The 18,865-nt window shown below is 37.0% G+C and overlaps 1 protein-coding gene across 7 annotated transcripts in view; it reads right to left on the reverse strand.

Annotated features, from left to right (window-relative positions):
* HECW1 (HECT, C2 and WW domain containing E3 ubiquitin protein ligase 1) overlaps positions 1–18,865 on the reverse strand; it is a 421,784-nt gene that overhangs the window by 197,104 nt on the left and 205,815 nt on the right. For all 7 annotated transcript variants that reach the window (XM_019825270.3, XM_045052189.1, XM_006929092.5 and 4 more), the window contains one exon: positions 270–364. In XM_019825270.3, coding sequence (XP_019680829.2) covers positions 270–364 — 95 coding nt within the window. The remainder of the gene's footprint in view (positions 1–269; positions 365–18,865) is intronic.

Raw genomic sequence — 18,865 nt, forward strand, 5'->3', positions numbered from 1 at the left:
TATTCCAGAGAAACACTTGTTACTCACAGACATTATGCATGAGCCTACTAGAAACATCTCACTATCTAAGCTTAACATTCCTCAAACAAAAAGTGGTGTGATTTTAATAAGTTTACCTTTGGATAATTTCTATCGAACTACGTATTATAATCTATCACTATAATCACACACACTCACACACACACACACACACACACACACACATGAGTGAAATGGGAGTGAAAAAGCACCAGGGTTAGCTCTGAAAAAGAGGAAGAGATGGGACTTACAGGAGCTGCAGAGTTTTTGACCGTGACACTGGGGGTGGTGGCTCGCAGGGCTCCACTCACGCCATGGTAGTATTTGAAGCAGATCTTAGTTTCGGCTGAAAGACAAAAATCAAATGGTACTGAGAAGCCAGGTATAACCCAGGAAGAGATAACCATCTCCAGAGGAACACCCCCGGACACTGCCACTGAACTCCTCCCATGAGCCAGGCAGGCCACACTTGATGACACTTGTTGAACATGTGACCCTATGGACAGGTCTGATGTCTTTCTAAAAATGTATCAGCAAAAATTACTCTTTGTAAGTGAAATTCAATATTCAACTTCTCAGCATCCATCCCATCTGATTATGGATGATTGGTTTTGTTTTATTTCATTTTAGGTAGGTTTCACACCCATTGCAGAGTCCAATACAGGGTATGAACTCACAATCTTGAGATCAAGACCTGAGCTGAGATCAAGAGTCCGACGCTTAATGGACTGAGCCACTCAGGTACTACAGAAGTTACTAGTTTTAAACTCAATGAAGAAAAGTATAAAATTTCTTCTCTGAGTGTTTTTATGCAAATTTGAGGGTATAAATTTTAATAGTATATGTAATGTCATAAAATAATAATGCAATGAAACTGCATTTTTAAAAATTAACATTAAACAAACAGGTTCAATGATCAAACCTTTGTTGATAACATTCTTTGTTTTATAGAATCATTGAATCGATTTGTAATTTGTAAATATTCCTGTAATTTTGGAAATTTGGGCTTTTCCCTAAAAATGAACGACTTTTTGAAAATTATGTTGAAGTTCAATTTTGCTCCCTAGGATAAGGGAGCAAAACCTGCTGGTTACCTACCCAAACACCCATTCTCCCTTTCCTCCTGAATGACAGAATTTCAATTTTATTTTAGATAGTAATGTCCAGCTGAAGTATCATGTTTTGGAGCCTCCCTTGCAGATAACATTTATATTGTTTTCCATTGTTGTTTTGGGGTTTCTGTTATCTGTAAACCTAACTAGATAGATAGATAGAAAGGCTTCTTGACATAGAAGATGAATACTACAATACTCTTCCTTAGAAGATGTGAATTTTTTTTAGAGAGAGAGAGAACAAGTGTGTACACAAGTGGGGGAGGGGCAGAGAAAAAGAGAATCTCCACACTGAGCATGGGGCCCAGGGCTCGATCTCATGAACCATGAGATCATGACCTGAGCCTAAGAGTTGGAAGACCAACTGAGCCACACAGGTGCCCAAGAAGATGTAAATATTTTAAGGATTCTCCCTTCTTGTGGCCCAACTGCTTTCCAAAAAGCACTTTACACTTCCACCAGAAAATGTAGCTCTGACTATTTCATGGGAACCTTGTCAATATTGAGCATTATCAATTAAATATGAGTTTAAGACAGTGTCCATTTTTACTTCATGTATTTGATTAATAGTGAGATTAAACATTTTTCACCAAATTAAAAAAAGTTTTTTAATGTTTATTTTTGAGATAGAGAGAGAGACAGAGACAGAGTGTGAGCAAAGAGGGGCAGAGGGAGAGGGAGACATAAAATCTGAAGCAGGCTCCAGGTTCTGAGCTGTCAGCACAGAGCCCAACGCGGGGCTCAAACTCATGGACAGTGAGATCACGACCTGGGCCAAAGTCAGATACTTAACCGACTGAGCCACCCGGGTGCCCCTCATCAAATTTTGATCAGCCAACATATTGACTCTTTTTTATTCATTGAACTGTAGTTGCTAAGACCTCCTGTTGCCTGGATAAAACCTGGGTGCTCACCTTTTAGTGGATATGTCCATACTTTAGATATGTCAATACTTTCCATTTCCCTCCTGAGTCATTCTTCCCCTGTAGTCATTTTGCATTATTGTTAATTGCCTTTTAAGCTCTTGGTGGACAATCTTATAACCTAGTTCCATATTCTCCAAGGCACCTCACAGTTGTCCCCACATTGTTAGATATACTCACCCAGATCTACTATTGCTTCAGCCTGACAGGCAGGTTAGGGATCACGGAGGAACACTGAATAAAGCAGTGAGCCTATATAGCAACACAACCCCACTGGGCCAGTGCAGTTCAGAATGTGAGGTACTCTGCTTGTAGGTGCCAGTGAGATCAGCATGGAGGGGTGACTGGCCTCACCTCAAGCACAGTTGGGTGCAATGAAATTTTAGATAACAGGCATTCAGAAGAGGCACCACTAGCTTTCCTTTTCAAACAAAATTAGCCCAATGCCCTTAAGTAAAATAGATCAGTAAAATTATGTACAATCTTGTATTGAATCCTATTGCTAGGTGAACAGACTAGTGCATATTTTGTGTCAAGAATTCATGGAAAATTTCAAAGCATGTTAATCTTCTTAAACTGCTGGCAAAGGTGTTTTTTTTTTTTCCAAACAACTTGTTTTAAAGCAAGTGTTTTGTCTGTTCCAGTATTTAGCAACTTGATTAATAATGAATCTTCCTTTTATTTAACCTAAATAAGTATCTCCTATAGCTTAAAATGATTTTCTACTCAAAGTTGAAAGAAATTGAATTATGTAAAATTTCTTCTTCTTTAGGTATGTAGTGTGAAGAGAAGTCACTCACAAATGTTAAAACACACACAATAATATATAAATGATGTGTTGTATGGATTTTTAAAAGGTTCATTTATTTATTTTTGAGAGAGAGAAAGTATGAGTGGGGGAAGGGCAGAGAGAGATAGAGAGAGAGAGAATCCCAAGCAGCCTCTGCACTGTCAGTTCAGAGTCTGAAGCAGGGCTCGATTTCACTAATCATGAGATCATGACCTGAGCCATAATCAAGAGTCAAACATTTAACTGACTGAGCCACCAGGCACCCCTGTTGTATGGATTTTTAAAAATCACTTCATCTTACAAATTCTATGCTACATCACTCTGATTTTGGTGACAGTTACATTAAATTGATCTGTTTGATTAACCCCACACTAAGTTTTTCCAGGAGAAGGAGACTGCGTACTATTGATCTTTATATCTACAGTGCAATATAATGTAGGGATCCTCCAAAAAGACCTGTTGAAAAATGACTAATGAGCTGTTAGTTTCATTTAATTGACTCCACTGCCTTATTATTAACACAGGATCAGGTATAGTGTCCTGATGGGTCCTAATTCTTCATATAGAACACAAATTTTCCATGGCCTGATATCACATGACTTTTAAAATAGACTCAAATATAGACTAAGAAATGGGCACATTTTTAACTTTTATTGCTCTTTTTTGAGAAAAGTATCAAGGTTCAAAGGCCAAGTAATATGAAAGAGCTGTTGGTTATTATGTCAGATACTTCATCTAAGGAAGCCGACAGTGGCTCCATCTTTCTCTACTCTTTTTAGATAAAATAATAATCATTCAAAAATCTCAAAGTTTTAACACCAGAAATCCCTGCTATAATAGTTGTATTGCTTATTTGTAGTAATTATGTGTGTAGTAACAGAACTTTAAGAAAGCAATCTAAAGAAAAAGAAGGAATGTGGGATCAAATAGATAGAAGTCCAATTCTTGACTTACCTGTCATTAATAGAGCGAGTTACATAGACTCTCCAAGCCTTAATCTTTATGTAGAATAGCAACATCATTGCCAACGTTGTATATGTTGTTTCACACATGGTTGTTGTACAGAGAAAATGGAATAATGTGTGAGGCCTACTATACATGAGGTGGTCAGCACATATAAGTTACTCTTCTCAAATGTGCCAGCCAGATCAGCATTTATGATCCACAGAACTGTCTTGTATAGTTGTTCAGATATATCCTACAATAGGGTGTCCAACTATGGGTTAAGTAAGGGGTCAAAATCCAACCTAGGCTCCACTCAGTGTTCTTGCCATTCCAGAAGATGAAGTTTACATCCTAAACTCTCGTAGGCCCATGGTGGCCCTGAAGTAAGTCTCCCTATTTTGGTTGCTTTTGCCTGGCACATGATTTGTTTTCCAATGTGGGCAGGGGTACCAGCTCATTCACAAAGTGGAGTAAAACTGATGTTTCTGCCTGTATAAATACGTATGTTTGCAAATGTAATTTTTATTTTGGGGGAATGTATCCAGAAAGTACAGGTTATTTTACTTCAGTCATAGTATCACTTAAGCAAACAAGAAAATTGTTGGCTTTTTCCGCCTCCACTCTTGAGGGATTGGCAAGGCTTCTGTAGTATCTGAGACATCAGTATGCCATGATGGTAGTAGACCTGGCAGAAGTATAATATTCAGTTAAGTTTAAAAGTTATGATAGAGAACTACTCAAAGAGCTTGGGAAGATGGTGGAGCAGGACCCTGAACTCTCCCCATCCAACGTTTACAACTAGATATAATCCACATACAAGTAAATAACTAGAGAGTGACCCAAAGGCTGGCACAACAAACTCCACAACTAAATATAGAGAAGAAGCTGCATTTGAAAGGTTAGGAAGATCAGGAAGGTGAAGGGAAGCCGCCCACAGAGGGAGGGAGCTGCACACTTAGAGAGGGCAGAGACATGGATTCTTGCACCAGGGAGCTCACTGGGGAAGACTAATCCCCATAACATTTGGCTTGGAAAACCAGAGGGGCTGAATTCCATGGCTTTGTATAATCAGTGGGACTTGGAACCTGGACTGTTAAAAGTCAGCTGACTCAGCACTGGGCAAGCCAGGAGGGTGAGTGGCAGCTGGGTTGCTGCCCTTAAAGAGACAACAGCCTGCACACAGAGAGGCAACATAAAAATGGCAGTTTATGCAGCACCAGAGACAAATGGGAGACAGCTCTGTTCATACTGATTTTGGAGTATGTTGGGGGATTTTTTTGAAAATGAAGAAGTTGGCAGGTGTCATTTTCCTCCCCTGCCCCCCAGCATAAACACAAGGCCATCTGTGGGGGTAAGGAGTGGTGCTGTACTTGCTATGTAACCTGCTAGCAGTGCACCACACCCAAGAGTTCTCCTGAGGACTCGCTCACTCAAAGCTTGCTAGCTTTGGCCCTGGGAACAGGGCAAATTTTGTTAAAGCCAGGTATATGACCTGTCCAGTCGCTGGGTGCCCAGCTGCTTCTGTCCACCTCATCCAGCCACCCCAAAGTGCCTAGCCATGCCCAGCCATTGCCATGTGCCCTGCCCAGCCTCACAACCCAAGTCAACCCAGGGGATTTGACATAAGGCCAGCAGCCCAGTGCAAATTTTACTGACACTGCCACCTTGCTCCCAAGTTTCCAGATAAGCATGCCCACTCAGAGCTGGCTTACCTGGGTGTCACTAACAGGAAAGAGAACAAGCACAGACCACAACAGGCTAAGTCAGTGCAGACAACTGCACTGAAAGGAAAGGTGACTCAGACACAACAGCAGGGCATAAGCAACACGCATAGGATACTTTCCCGAAGTGCCAAGTTTGGGTGCAGAGGGGACACTGAACTGCAGGCACTCCAGGATCTCTTCATAAAGTAACTACTTTCAAGAGCAGAAGACAGATGAGTTTCCTAACACACAGAAACAGACACAGAGAGGCAGACAAAAATGAAGAGACAGACAAATTTATCCAAAACAAAAGAACAGGACGTTGGCCAGAGATCTAAGCAAAACAGATAAGTAACATGCCTGATAGAGAATTTAAAGTAATAGTAATAAGGATACTCACTAGATTTGAGAAGAGTGGAAGACATGAGTGAGATACTTAACACAGAGATAAGGAATAACAAAGCAGAGACAAAGGGCTCAATAAACAAAATGAGAAACACACTTGATGTAATGAACAGCATGCTAGAAGAAGCAGAAGAATATATTATAACCTAGAAGACAGAGTAATGAAAAGTAATCAACATGAGCAAAAGAGAGAAAAAATAATTATGCAAAATAAGAATAGACTTAGGGCATTCAGTGATTTCATCAAACATAATAACATTCATATTATAGGTGTTCCAGAAGAAGAAGAGAGAGAAAAGGGAGCAGTACATTTTTTTTGAAGAAATAATAGTTGAAAACTTCTCTAATTTGGGGAAGGAAACAGATATCCAGATCTAAAAGGCACAGAGAGGGGAACCTGAGTGGCTCAGTTGGTTAAAAGCCTGACTCTTGATTTCAGCTCAGGGCAGGATCTCACAGTCATGAGATCAAGCCCCAGTTTGGGCTCCATGCTGAACACATGCCTGCTTCTCTCTCCTTCTCTCTCTGCTCCTCCCCCATGCAGTCTCTCTGTCTCTCTCAAAATAAATAAATAAAATAAATAAATAAATAAATAAATAAATATTTAAAAAGGGCACAGAGAACCCCCACCAAAGTACACAAAAGCAGATCTACACCAAGACATATTGTAATTAAACTGGCAAAATATAGTGATGAAGAAAAAAATTTTAAAGCAGCAAAACAAAAGAACACAGTAACATACAAGAGAAAACCCATAAAGCTAGTGTGGGATTTTTCAGCATAAACTTTCCAACCTAGAAGGGAGTGGCATGATATATTCAAAGTGCCGAATAGGAAAAATATGTAGCCAAAAATACTCTATACAGCAAGGCTACCATCAAGAATAGGAGAGATAAAGAGCTTCCCAAACACAAACTAAAGGTGTTTATGACCACTAAACCAGCCCTGTGAGAAATATTAAAAGGGACTCTTTGAGTGGAGAGGAAAGACCAAAAGTGAAAGTATAAAGGCAGGTAACAAAAAAGCAGTAAAAAATGAGTTTTTCTGTAAAAAGTAGGTCAAGGAAGTCACAAGATCAAATGATGCAAAAAAATGGCAAGATATAACTAAAACATGGAGAGAGTAACGAATGGGTTCAAACTTAAGCAACCATCAATTTAATATAGACTGCTATATGCAGAATATGTTATGTATAAACCTAATGGGAACCACAAAGTAAAAACCACTAACGAATATACAAAGAATAAGGAGAAAGAAATCCAAATATATCACTAAAGAAAATCGGCAAACCATGAAAGGCAAGGAAGGATCAGAGAAAATCTTCAGAAACAACCACAAAACAAATGATGTAATGAAAATAAGTACATATCTATCAACAATTATGCTGAAATTAAATGTCCTAAATGCTCCAATCAAAAGACACAGGGTGACAGAATGGATAAAAAAAACAAGGCCCATCTATATGCTGCCTTACAAGAGACTCATTTTAGACCTAAAGACAACTTCATATTGATAGTGAGAGAATGGAGAAGCATCTTTCTTGTGAATGGATGTCAAAAGAAAGCTGAAGTAGTAATACTTATATCAGCCAAAATTGACTTTAAAACAAAGACTGTAACAAGAGACACATAAGGACATGATATAATGGTAAATAGAATAATCCAAAAACAATATATAACAATTGCAAATATTTATACACCCAACATAGAAGCAGCCAAATACATAAAACAGTTAATAACAAACACACAACTACTGATAATAATACAATAATAATAGGGGACTTTAATACCCCACTTACATCAATGGACAGATCATCTAAATAGAAAATGAACAAGGATATAATGGCTTTGAATGACACACTGGAACAGATGGATTTAACAGACATATTCAGAACATTCTATCCTAAAACATTCTTTTCAAGTACACATGGGACATTATCCAGAATGGATCACATATTAACCTACAAAGCCAGCCTCAACAAATTCAAGAAGATCTAAGTCATACCATGCATCTCTTCTGAGCACAATGCTATGAAACTAGAAGTCAATCACAAGAAAAATATCTTGAAATACCACAAATACATGGATGATAAACAACATGCTACTAAACAATGAATGGGTCAACCAGGAAATCAAAGAAGACATAAAAATCCATGGAAAGAAATGAAAATGAAAACACACTGAGCCAAAACCTTTGGGATGCAGCAAAAGTGGTTCTAAGAGGGAAGTTTATAGCAATACAGGTCTGCTTCAAGAAGCAGGAAATATTTCAAATAAACAACCTAATCTTACACATGTAGGAGCTAGAAAAAGAAAAACAAAATAAAACCTTAAACCACCAGAAGGAAATAAATAATAAAAATTAGAGCAGAAAGAAATGATGCAGAAACTAAAAAACAATCAAACAGATTAATGAAACTAGGAGCCGATTCTTTGGGAAATAAAATAAAATAAAATTACACCTCTAGCCAGATTTAAATCAAGAAAAAAGAGAAGGAACTCAAATAAATAAAATAACAAATGAGACAGGAGAAATAACAACCAATACCACAGAAATACAAACAATTATAAGACAATATTATGAAAAACTATATGCTAACAAATTGGACAACTTAAAAGAAATTGATGAATTCCTAGAAACACATAGCCTACCAGAAATGAAAAGGAAGAAATAAAAAATTATAATAGAGTGATAAGCAGCAATGAAATTGAATCAGTAATCAAAAACCTCCCAACAAACAAAAGTCCAGGACCAGATGGCTTCAGATGGAATTATATCAAACATTTAGAGAGTTAATACCTTTTCTTCTCAAACTCCCAAAAAACATAAATGGAAGGAAACTTCCAAACTCATTCTATGAGGCCAGCATTACCCTGATGCCAAAACCAAATAAAGACTAACTGAAAAAGAGAACTACAGACCAATATTCCTGGTGAACATGGATGCAACAATCCTAAACAAAATACTAGCAAACCCAATCCAATAATACATCTAAAAAAATAAGTCACCATAATCAAGTGGCATTTATTCATGGGTTGCAAGGGTGGTTCAATATTCACAAATCAATCAACATAATACATCAGATCAGTAAGAGATAGTATAAGAACTATATGTACATTTCAATAAATTCAGAAAAAACATTTGACAAAGAATAACATCCATTTATGATAAAATCCTTCAACAAAGTAGGTTTAGAAGGAAAATACCTCAGGGCACCTGGGTGGCTCAGTCAGTTGAGCCTCTGACTTCAACTCAGGTCATGGTCTCAAGGTTTGTGAGTTCAAGCTCCATATAGGGCTCGCTGCTGTCAGCACAGAGTATGCATCATATCCTGTCCCCCACTATTTGCTCCTCTCCCGCTAATGCTTCCTCTCTTTCAAAAATAAATTAAAAAAACATTAAAAAAAGAAGGAACATACCTCAACATAATAAAGCCATATATTAAAAGCCCACAGCTAACATCATCCTTAATGGGGAAAACTTAGACCTTTTCCAGTAAGTTCAGGATCAAGACAAAGATGTCTACTCTCACTTTTATTCAAAATAGCACTGGCAGTCCCAGCCACAGCAATCAGACAATAAAAAGAAATCAAAGGCATCCAAATCAGTAAGAATAAGTAAAACTTTCACTATTTGCAGATGACATGATGCTCTGTATAGAAAACTTGAAATACTCCACCAAAACACTGCTAGAACTGAGAAACAAATTCAGTAAAGTTGCAGGATATATAATCAACATACAGGAATCTGTCGCATTTCTATACACCAATAATGAAGCAACCAAAAAGAAATTAAGAAAACAACCCTATTTACAATTGCCCTAAAATAATAAAATACCTACAAATAAACCTAACCAAAGAGGTAAACAATCTGTATTCTGAAAACACTGATAAAAGAAACTGAAGACAACACAGAGAAATAGAAAGACATTCCATGCTCATGGACTGGAAGAACAAATATTGTTAAAATGCCTATACTACCCAAAGCACAATCTACACATTTAATGTAATCCTTATCACAATACTACCAGCATTTTTCACAAAGCTAGTACAAGCAATCCTAAAATTTATGTGGAGCTACAACAGACCCCAAATAGCCAGAGAAATCTTGAAAAAGAAAGGCAAAGCTGGAGGCATCACAATTCCAGACTTCAAGTCAGATTAAAAACTATAGTAATCAAACCAGTATGGTACTGGTGCAAAAATAGACACATAGATCAATGGAACAGAATAGGACACCCAGAAGTAAACCCACAACTTAATCTTTGACAAAGCCAGAGAGAATAGTCAATGTGAAAAAGATAGTCTCTCTAACAAATAGCGTTGGGAAAACTGGACAGCAACATGCAAAAGAATGAAACTGGACCACTTTCTTACACCAAACACAAAAATAAATCCAAAATGGACTGAAGACCTAAATTTGGGGCCTGAAACAAACAAACAAATAAAGCCTAGAAGAGAACACAGGCAGTAATTTCTCTGACACTGGGCATAGCAACTTTTTTTCTAGATATGTCTCCTGAGGCAAGAGAAATAAAGGCAAAAGTAAACTATTGGGACTACATCAAAATAAAGAGTTTCTGCACGGCAAAGGAAACAATCAACAAAACTAATAGGCAATGCACAGAATGGGAAAATATATTTGCAAATGACATACCCAATAAAAGGTTAGTCTCCAAAATATATGAACTTGTATAAACTTGTACAAGTCAACACCAAGGAACAAATAATCCAACTAAAAAATGGACAGAAAACATGAACAGACATTTCTCCAAAGACATACAGTCAACAGACACTTGAAAAGATGTTCATCATCACTTACCATCAGGGAAATGCAAATCAAAACTACAATGAGATATGATCTCGCACCAGTCAGAATGGCTAAAACCAACAATACAAGAAGCCTTAGGTGTTCGCGAGGATGTGGAGAAAAAGGAACCCTTGTGCACTGTTGGTGGGGATGCAAATAGGTAAAGCCACTGTAGAAAATAGTAAGGAGGTTCCTTAAAAAGTAAAAAATTGTAGGACACCTGGTGGCTCAGTTGGTTAAGCAACCAACTTTGGCTCAAGTCATTATCTCACAGTTCTTGGGTTCAAGCCCTGTGTCAGGCTCTGTGCTGACAGCTCAGAGCCTGGAGCCTGCTTCAGATCCTGTATCTCCCTCTCTCTCTGCCCCTCCCCCACTTGTGCTCTGTCTCCCTCTCTCTCAAAAATAAACATTAAAAGTTTTTTTAAAAAGCGAAAAATAGAACTACCCTTTCGTCCAGCAATTTTACTCATGGGTATTTACCCAAAGAATACAAAAACATTAATCCAAAGAAATAAATGCACTCCTATGTTATAACAGTATTATTTATAATAGCCAAATTATGGAAGAAGTTCAAGTGTCCATCAACTAATGAATGGATAAAGAAGATGTGGTGTATCTCTATATCTATCTACCTATCTATCTATAAGTCAGTCAGAGAAAGACAAATACCATATAATTCTACTCAAATGTGGAATTTAAGAAATAAAACAAATAAGCAAAATGAAATATGAGAGGGAGACAAATTAAAAAATGGATTTTTAATTATAGAGAATAAACTGATTGTTACCAAAGGGGAGGTGGGTGGATGGGGATTAAGGAATACACTTATCTGCTGATCACCGGCTGATGTATGGAATTGTTGAACTGCTATGCTGTACGCCTGAATGCATATTAACTATGTGGGATTAAAATAAAAACTTAGGGGCGCCTGGGTGGCGCAGTCGGTTAAGCGTCCGACTTCAGCCAGGTCACGATCTCGCGGTCCGTGAGTTCGAGCCCCGCATCGGGCTCTGGGCTGATGGCTCAGAGCCTGGAGCCTGTTTCCGATTCTGTGTCTCCCTCTCTCTCTGCCCCTCCCCCGTTCATGCTCTGTCTCTCTCTGTCCCAAAAATAAATAAATGTTGAAAAAAAAAAATTAAAAAAAAAAATAAAATAAAAACTTAAAGAAATGTGAAACTGCCATATAATTCTACTGGTTATTTATCCAAAAGAACTGAAATCAGGCTCTTGAAGAGATGTCAGCACTTCTGTGTTCACTGCAGCACTATTCACAATAGCCAGGATGTGGAAAGCACCTAAAGGTGTATCAATCAATGAATGGATAAAGAAAACATGGTAAACATAGTATATACAACAACAGAATAGTATTCAGTCTTCAAAAAGAAGGAAATCTGCAATATGCAACAACATGGATGAAACCTGAGGACACTATGCTAAGTGAAATAAGCCAGTCACAGGACAAATACCGTGTGATTCCACTTATATGTGGTATCTAAAATAGTCAAATCATGGAAGCAAAGAACAGAATTGTGGTTTCCAGGGGAAGGGAGAGAAAGGGAAATAGGGAGTTGTTAATCAATGGGTGTAACGTTTCAGTTACACAAGGTAAGTTTTACAGATTTGTTGTATGAAATTATTCCTACAGTTATAAATAACTGTATTGTACACTTAGGGATTTGTTAAGAGGGTACATCTCATGTTAAATGCGCTTAATACAACTGAATAAAAATACAAGTAAAAAAAAGCAAAAATAAAAAAACATAAAAGTTATGACAAGTTGACCTTAACAGTTAATTAGCACTGAAAACATTAGAGGCCATTCATACTATTTTCTAATTTGATCTTCATAAAATCCTTATGAAGTATAGGTGATTATTATTAATCTTTTTTTAAAGTGCTTAGCACAGGGGCACCTGTGTGGCTCAGTCAGTTAAGTGTCTGACTTCGGCTCAGGTCTTGATCTCATGGTTTGTGAGTTTGAGCCTTGTGTGAGGCTCTGGTGCTGACAGCTCAGAGCCTGGAGTCTGCTTCAGATTCTGTGTCTCCCTCTCTCTCTGCTCCTCCCCTACTTGTACTCTATCTCGCTCAAAAATGACAGACATTAAAAAAAATTAAAAGAAAAAAATAAAGTGCTTACCACAATGCTTAGCATATAATAAGACCTCAACAAATGTCATCTATCATTCCTTTTTTACATCTAAAAACAAAGAGGCCAAAATGTGAGGCCACTTATACAAGTTCACAGATGTAGCTCACAGCAGCTAGGATTTAATTAACATTGACTTTCCATCTGGTGATCGTCTTTTAAAATTTTTAGAAAGTCAAGATTATTGACTAGCTAGCAATAGCAAACTTCCACTTCCAGTAATGACGTACTGGGTAAATTCAGAAAACATCTAGAAAAGCTGGAAAAATATGAAAATAAATCTGCCTAAAGTAGGGTTGCCAGATAAAATAAAGGATACCCAGTTAAATTTGAGTTTCAACAAAACAGGGAATACGTTTTTAGTATAAGTCTGTTCCAATTATTACATAGAACAGACTTGTACTAAAAAAAGATATTCATTGTTAATCTCTCAAATTTAGTTCGAGAGTCTTGGAAGTTTTCCCCCCTATAATTGGAAATCCTAGCCTGAAGGCATCAGAGATCCAGTGAGACAATGGGAATATGAAGACAAGATCCATAAAAAGAAAACTCAGAGATAAACCTAGTATTTGGGGTTGCTGTTTCTTTAGTTGGGCTGGGGAGAGCTGTGTTGATTCTGATAAATGCAGCTGAGAGGCTAGAAAAGTGAAAAGAACTTCTTTCAGACTTTCAAGGCTAAGGGGATCAAACTTAAGAGTTCAGGGCTTGCCAAAGATGAAGACTCTGGTAATCCTTCACGATTCAAATCAGCACACTGAATAGCAGAACAGATATGCTGTTGACTATACACTTGCCCTTACCCTTCAAATCATTTCAAGCCTTGAAATTCAACTGAGTGTATTCTGGATTGCTAGATATCATCCAGAAGGAAATGTAACTCCTCTCTGGAGGGAAACATCATTCTAAGCCTCAAATTATTTTTACAGGTTTTCATTTACAATGGCCAGTCCTCAATCAAAATTGCCCAGGCACTTGCAGATACAATGCAATGTACAAAATACTGAAAGGACAAGTAGGCATTATAAGCTGACTCATTTGACTTCTAGATATTGGAGTTATCAGACACAAGCTTTAACTGAACTTATACTGAAAACATTCAAGGAAATAAAAGACAGGATTGAAAATATCAGCAAAGAATGAAGTCTATAAAAATGAACCAACCAGAAATTCTGGATCTGAAAAACTACACTTTTGAAATAGTGTACTCATTAGATGGGTTTAAAACAGATTAAACAAAATACAGGAGAATATTTAGGGAACTGGAATATAGGTCAGGAAAAAGTTCAGAATGAAGCATGCAGAGAAAAAAGGTATAAAATATAAAAGAGAAGTAAGAAACATATGTGATACTAGGGGGTGGTCTAAAATATGTATAAATTAGAATCCAAAAGTAAAGGAGAGAGACAGTGGTGCTAAAGCCAAAAATTCTTCAAAACTTAAAAATTCATCAAAAAGTTCCAAAAGTTATAAAAAAACATCAAGCTACAGGGTCAAGAAAAACCCCTATGAATCCAAAAAGAACAGAGCACACAGACATCATTGTAGAACTTTGAAAAAGACAAGAAAAATCACATCATCAACCAGTGAGGGAAGGAGCTGGATTATCTTCATAGGAGCAATAATTTGACAGATAGCTAGTCAACATCAACAGAAACTACAGAAGACAAAGGAATGACAGCTTCAATGTGCTAAAAAAAGAAAACGAAAACACCTTGTTACATAGAATTCTTCAACCCAGAAAAAATAAGAAGTCTTATTCTATAAGAATAAGGTGATCATTCCTATTGCTGTCTGAACATTGCACAGGCTGCCAACACCATGAATTTTGAGCTTCATGGCAAGTTTTTAGCTATCCATATGTTACAATGCATGCAATGCAGAAATGCCCAAATCTTATGAATCAAAGTGTGATCAGAATTGATAACTTAGACATTTGGATCAGCACAAATGCCTTCCTTTGTGAACCACTTATTTGTGCAGAAAGAGACAAATTATCTATGCAATAACATTCTGTGGCAAGAACAGTGAGCTTAAATCTAATATTCCATTAGTAGATTTATAGCTTAAATCTACTAATATTCCATTAGTAGATTTATAAATCTACTAATATTCCAGTGAGCTTAAATCTACTAAAATAGATGTGAGCCAAGGTAAACCATAACCTCAACATCTAGGTAAAGCACTTTTAACTCAAGAAGTTATAATCACAGTGAGAGAGTCAGTCCTGACAGTTATTTAGAAAGGGTAATAGAGAGTACAATATCTTCACATGCTCAAAAAGATCTAGAAGCAATGGAGAGGATGTGGAGAAAAAGTAATCCTCATGTACTGTTGGTGGGAATGCAAACTGGTTCAGCCACTGTGGCAAACAGTATGGAGGTGCTTCAAAAAATTAAAAATAGAATGACCATATGATTTGATAGTTCTACTACTGGGTATTTACCCAAACAAATGAAAACACTAATTTGAAAAGATATACACACCCCTATGTTTGTTGCAGCATTATTTACAATAGCAAATACATGGAAGAAACCCAAGTGTCCATCAATAGATGAATGGATAAAGAAGATGTGGTATACATACACAATGGAATATTACTTAGCCATAAAAAATGAAATCTTGCCATCTGCAACAATATGGATGGATGTAGAGGTTATAATGCTAAGTGAAATAAATCAGAGAAAGGCAAATACCATATGATTTCACTCATATGTGGAATGTAAGAAACAAACAAATAAAAAAAAGACAGACAAAAACACAGAATCTCTTAGACAACAAACTGGTCATTGCCAGAGAAGAGGTGAGTGAAGTGAAATGCATGAAGGGGATTAAGAGTACACTTATCTTGATGAGCACTGAGAAAAGTATAGAATTGTTGAATCGCTATATTGTACACCTGAAACTAATATAACACTGTATATTAATTATACTTGACTTAAAAAAAGAAGCAATGGATTTCAAATTAAAATTTGAATCTGAAGAACATTTAGCTTCAGTAAGAGGAAATACCAAGAGCAGTATTTACAAAAATAATCAACACTAATGATATAAACCTTCTTAGGTCCTTCCAGTCTATCCTATATAGCAATATGTTTATTTGTATGCTTTTTCATTTTAAAATTAAATAGAGCTTAAGAAATGAGTAGCTTAGAGAACAGCTGTGATTTTTGACCAAAACAAAAGGAAGGGTTTTCCAGTAAAAGGGAATAAATGGGATTAGTGTTCATTGAAAAAGCCTCTAACATTGAAGATTCCATGACATATGTAAAGAGTTAACACTGGAAAAGTAATTTTATTTTAAAGCTGATATTGTTTGTTGGATATCTTGAAGGTAGAGTTTTAAAGCTTTTCATGCATCAGGCTCTTGTTTTGGACTTACACCAGATTGAAGGAGTCACCTTTTATATACACTTGTCCTGTAACATTTCATTTTAGCAGCGTGCATTCAAGAACTCATTCAAAAAAGAAAATTATGTAAGTGTAAACATAAGAGGTTGTACCAAAAAAAAAAAACAACTTTGTTCTATTATAAATATTTCTGAGAAATATGGTGTTTTAACTTGGCTCAAATGATATTTTTTGTAGTAAAATTCTCATTAAAGTAATATATGACTCTAATAGAAAAAAAATCTTATTGTATTACAGGATATCATTGATTTGTCAAAACGTTGTCATTTGGTAAAGATATTATCTCAATTAATATCTTCCAGAGGTGGTTTAGAATGCTATATTATGGACTAATTATATTAGCTTTGTAATTTGAAAATAATTGAAAAAATACAGTCATAAATTTTGAATAAACAGAGGAGATGTTCACATCCTTTAGAGTTTCAGATTTGCCTAACTTGTAAAAATTGCTATGTGCTAAGGTCATGTTTCTCTAATAGCTAAATTATGATGAAAAATAGTTAATTGCAACTTCTTTCTGAAGTAATTTTAATAATGGATATATCTTTTTTTACATAAAGAACTGAACATTATTTAACTAATTCCCTATTTAGAATAGCAGCATAAATCTTATGTTAATGCTTTCAAATATGGTACTGCAGCAAAAGTGAGAGATTGATCAAAATGAACCATTACGTAAAATAATGTTACAAGTTCAATTTATGGGCAATATTTATTTCAGGTGCTGGAGGGCCAATTCTAAACCCAAAAACAATCCCATAAATGTATTTTGTTCCTGCTTCAGTGCTGGTTATTAGGCAAGTGTTTCTGGTCTCTAGGATCAGTACATGTGGGGTATTTGCTAAAAGGAAATTAGACTTCCTCTTCCTGCTAGAATAATTGTAGCACATTAAGGCTACTACTGCTAACTTGGCAAACTGATTTTGAAACGAAATGTGTAAGGCACTGCATAACAACGGAAACAACAACTACAAATTCTGGACAGGAGAGCTAGTCAGGTGAATTGATAACCTACAGCCTCTACCCTTGGTGGCAGAAAACCAGCAGAGCTGCTGTTGGCCGTGTGGGCCCAAAGGGGCAGGACTGAAGACCTCAAGACCCAGCTGGTTTCCCCTCAGACCTTTGCCAAATCCTATGCTTTTAGGGCAAAAGTCTAAAAATCCAATCATGAAAACATCTGAAAAGTAGAGCCCTCTCTTGGTACTGAGGACACCTGGCAGGGACAGGGTCAGGGAAGGGTCCCTGATGAAAACTCTTGGCTCTTTATGAAAGCCTTGCAGAGGGGTCCCTAGGAACAGGGTGAGCTAGAGGGAGACTGAGGCTTTACCATGACTCCACAGCACTTCATTCTGCTCATCCTTTAATCGGACCACCACCCATCAGCATCTGCACTGCCTCGTTGAGAAAAGGGCAAACCTTCTGCAGGGGAAGATGCTACTGCCAAAGTTCCTACATTTCACATGCAACTTATGATGATGGATAGAAAGCTGCCAAGGATGGTAAGAGACAGAAGCAACTGACCAGAAGCAAGAAGGAAAATGGAAAGAGGATCCTGATATTGAAGTCATTAAGCAAAGACTTTAAAGAAACCATCACTTATATTTGCAGAAAACAGATAAAGTGCAACCTTTGTCAGAAAATTAGAACCAAGAGAAATGAATCAAATAGTGACTTTATTATTGAAAAATAGAAAAGCTGCAATTAAGAATTCAATATATTGGCTTAGCAGCATAGCAAATACAGCAGGAAAAGGGTCAGTACAATGCATTCATAGAATACATCTAGAGTGAAGGAAGAGAAAAAAGAATGATAAATACAGAGGAGAGAATAAGGGACATATGGGACAATGGAATAGCTGGGTTCCAGAGAATGGGGAAGAGGCTTTTAAGGAGATGATAATAGTTTGCCATCCAGTCTCAGGATCAAAATGAGAATCACTCATAAGAACATCATAGTTCAACTGCTAAAAATGAAAGAAAAAGGGGAAAGTCTTAAAAGCATCAGAAGGAAAGAAAACCCCATGTTATTTTCAAAGGAATGACAGAGACTAACAGATGACTTTTTGGAAGACAGAGAAATGACATTCTTACGTGCTACAGAAAATAACAGCTAACCTAGAATTTCATACAATTATGAAATTATTCTTCAAAAGTCAAAGTCAAATAGTGATGTTTTCAGACAAGCAAAAACTGAGGGATTTATCACCAGTAGGCCTGCACTAAAAGAAGTACACAAAAGAGGCTCTTTCCTTTTATTGTTTTTTTTTGTGGGGGGAGAGAGTGTGCAAGTGAGTGAGGGGCAGAGAGAAAGAATCTTATGAGGGGCAGAGAAAGAGGGAGAGAAAGAGAAAGAGAGAGAGAGAGAGAGAGAGAGAGAGAGAGAGAGAGAGAGAGGAGCAGGGCTCACCTGAAGCAGGGCTCGGGCTCACCCAAAGCCAGGCAAGAGCTCATGAACCATGAGATCATGACTTTCGCCAAAGTCAGATGCTTAACGACTGAGCCATCCAGGCAACAGCTCTTTCCTTTTAGAAGGAAAATGATCCCAGGCAGAAACACAGATGTGTGGGGCTCAAGCTAAGACAGTGGAGCAGTAGGACCCTAGGCTGG

Source organism: Felis catus, chromosome A2, assembly GCF_018350175.1.
Source record: "Felis catus isolate Fca126 chromosome A2, F.catus_Fca126_mat1.0, whole genome shotgun sequence".
Lineage (NCBI taxonomy): Eukaryota > Metazoa > Chordata > Mammalia > Carnivora > Felidae > Felis > Felis catus.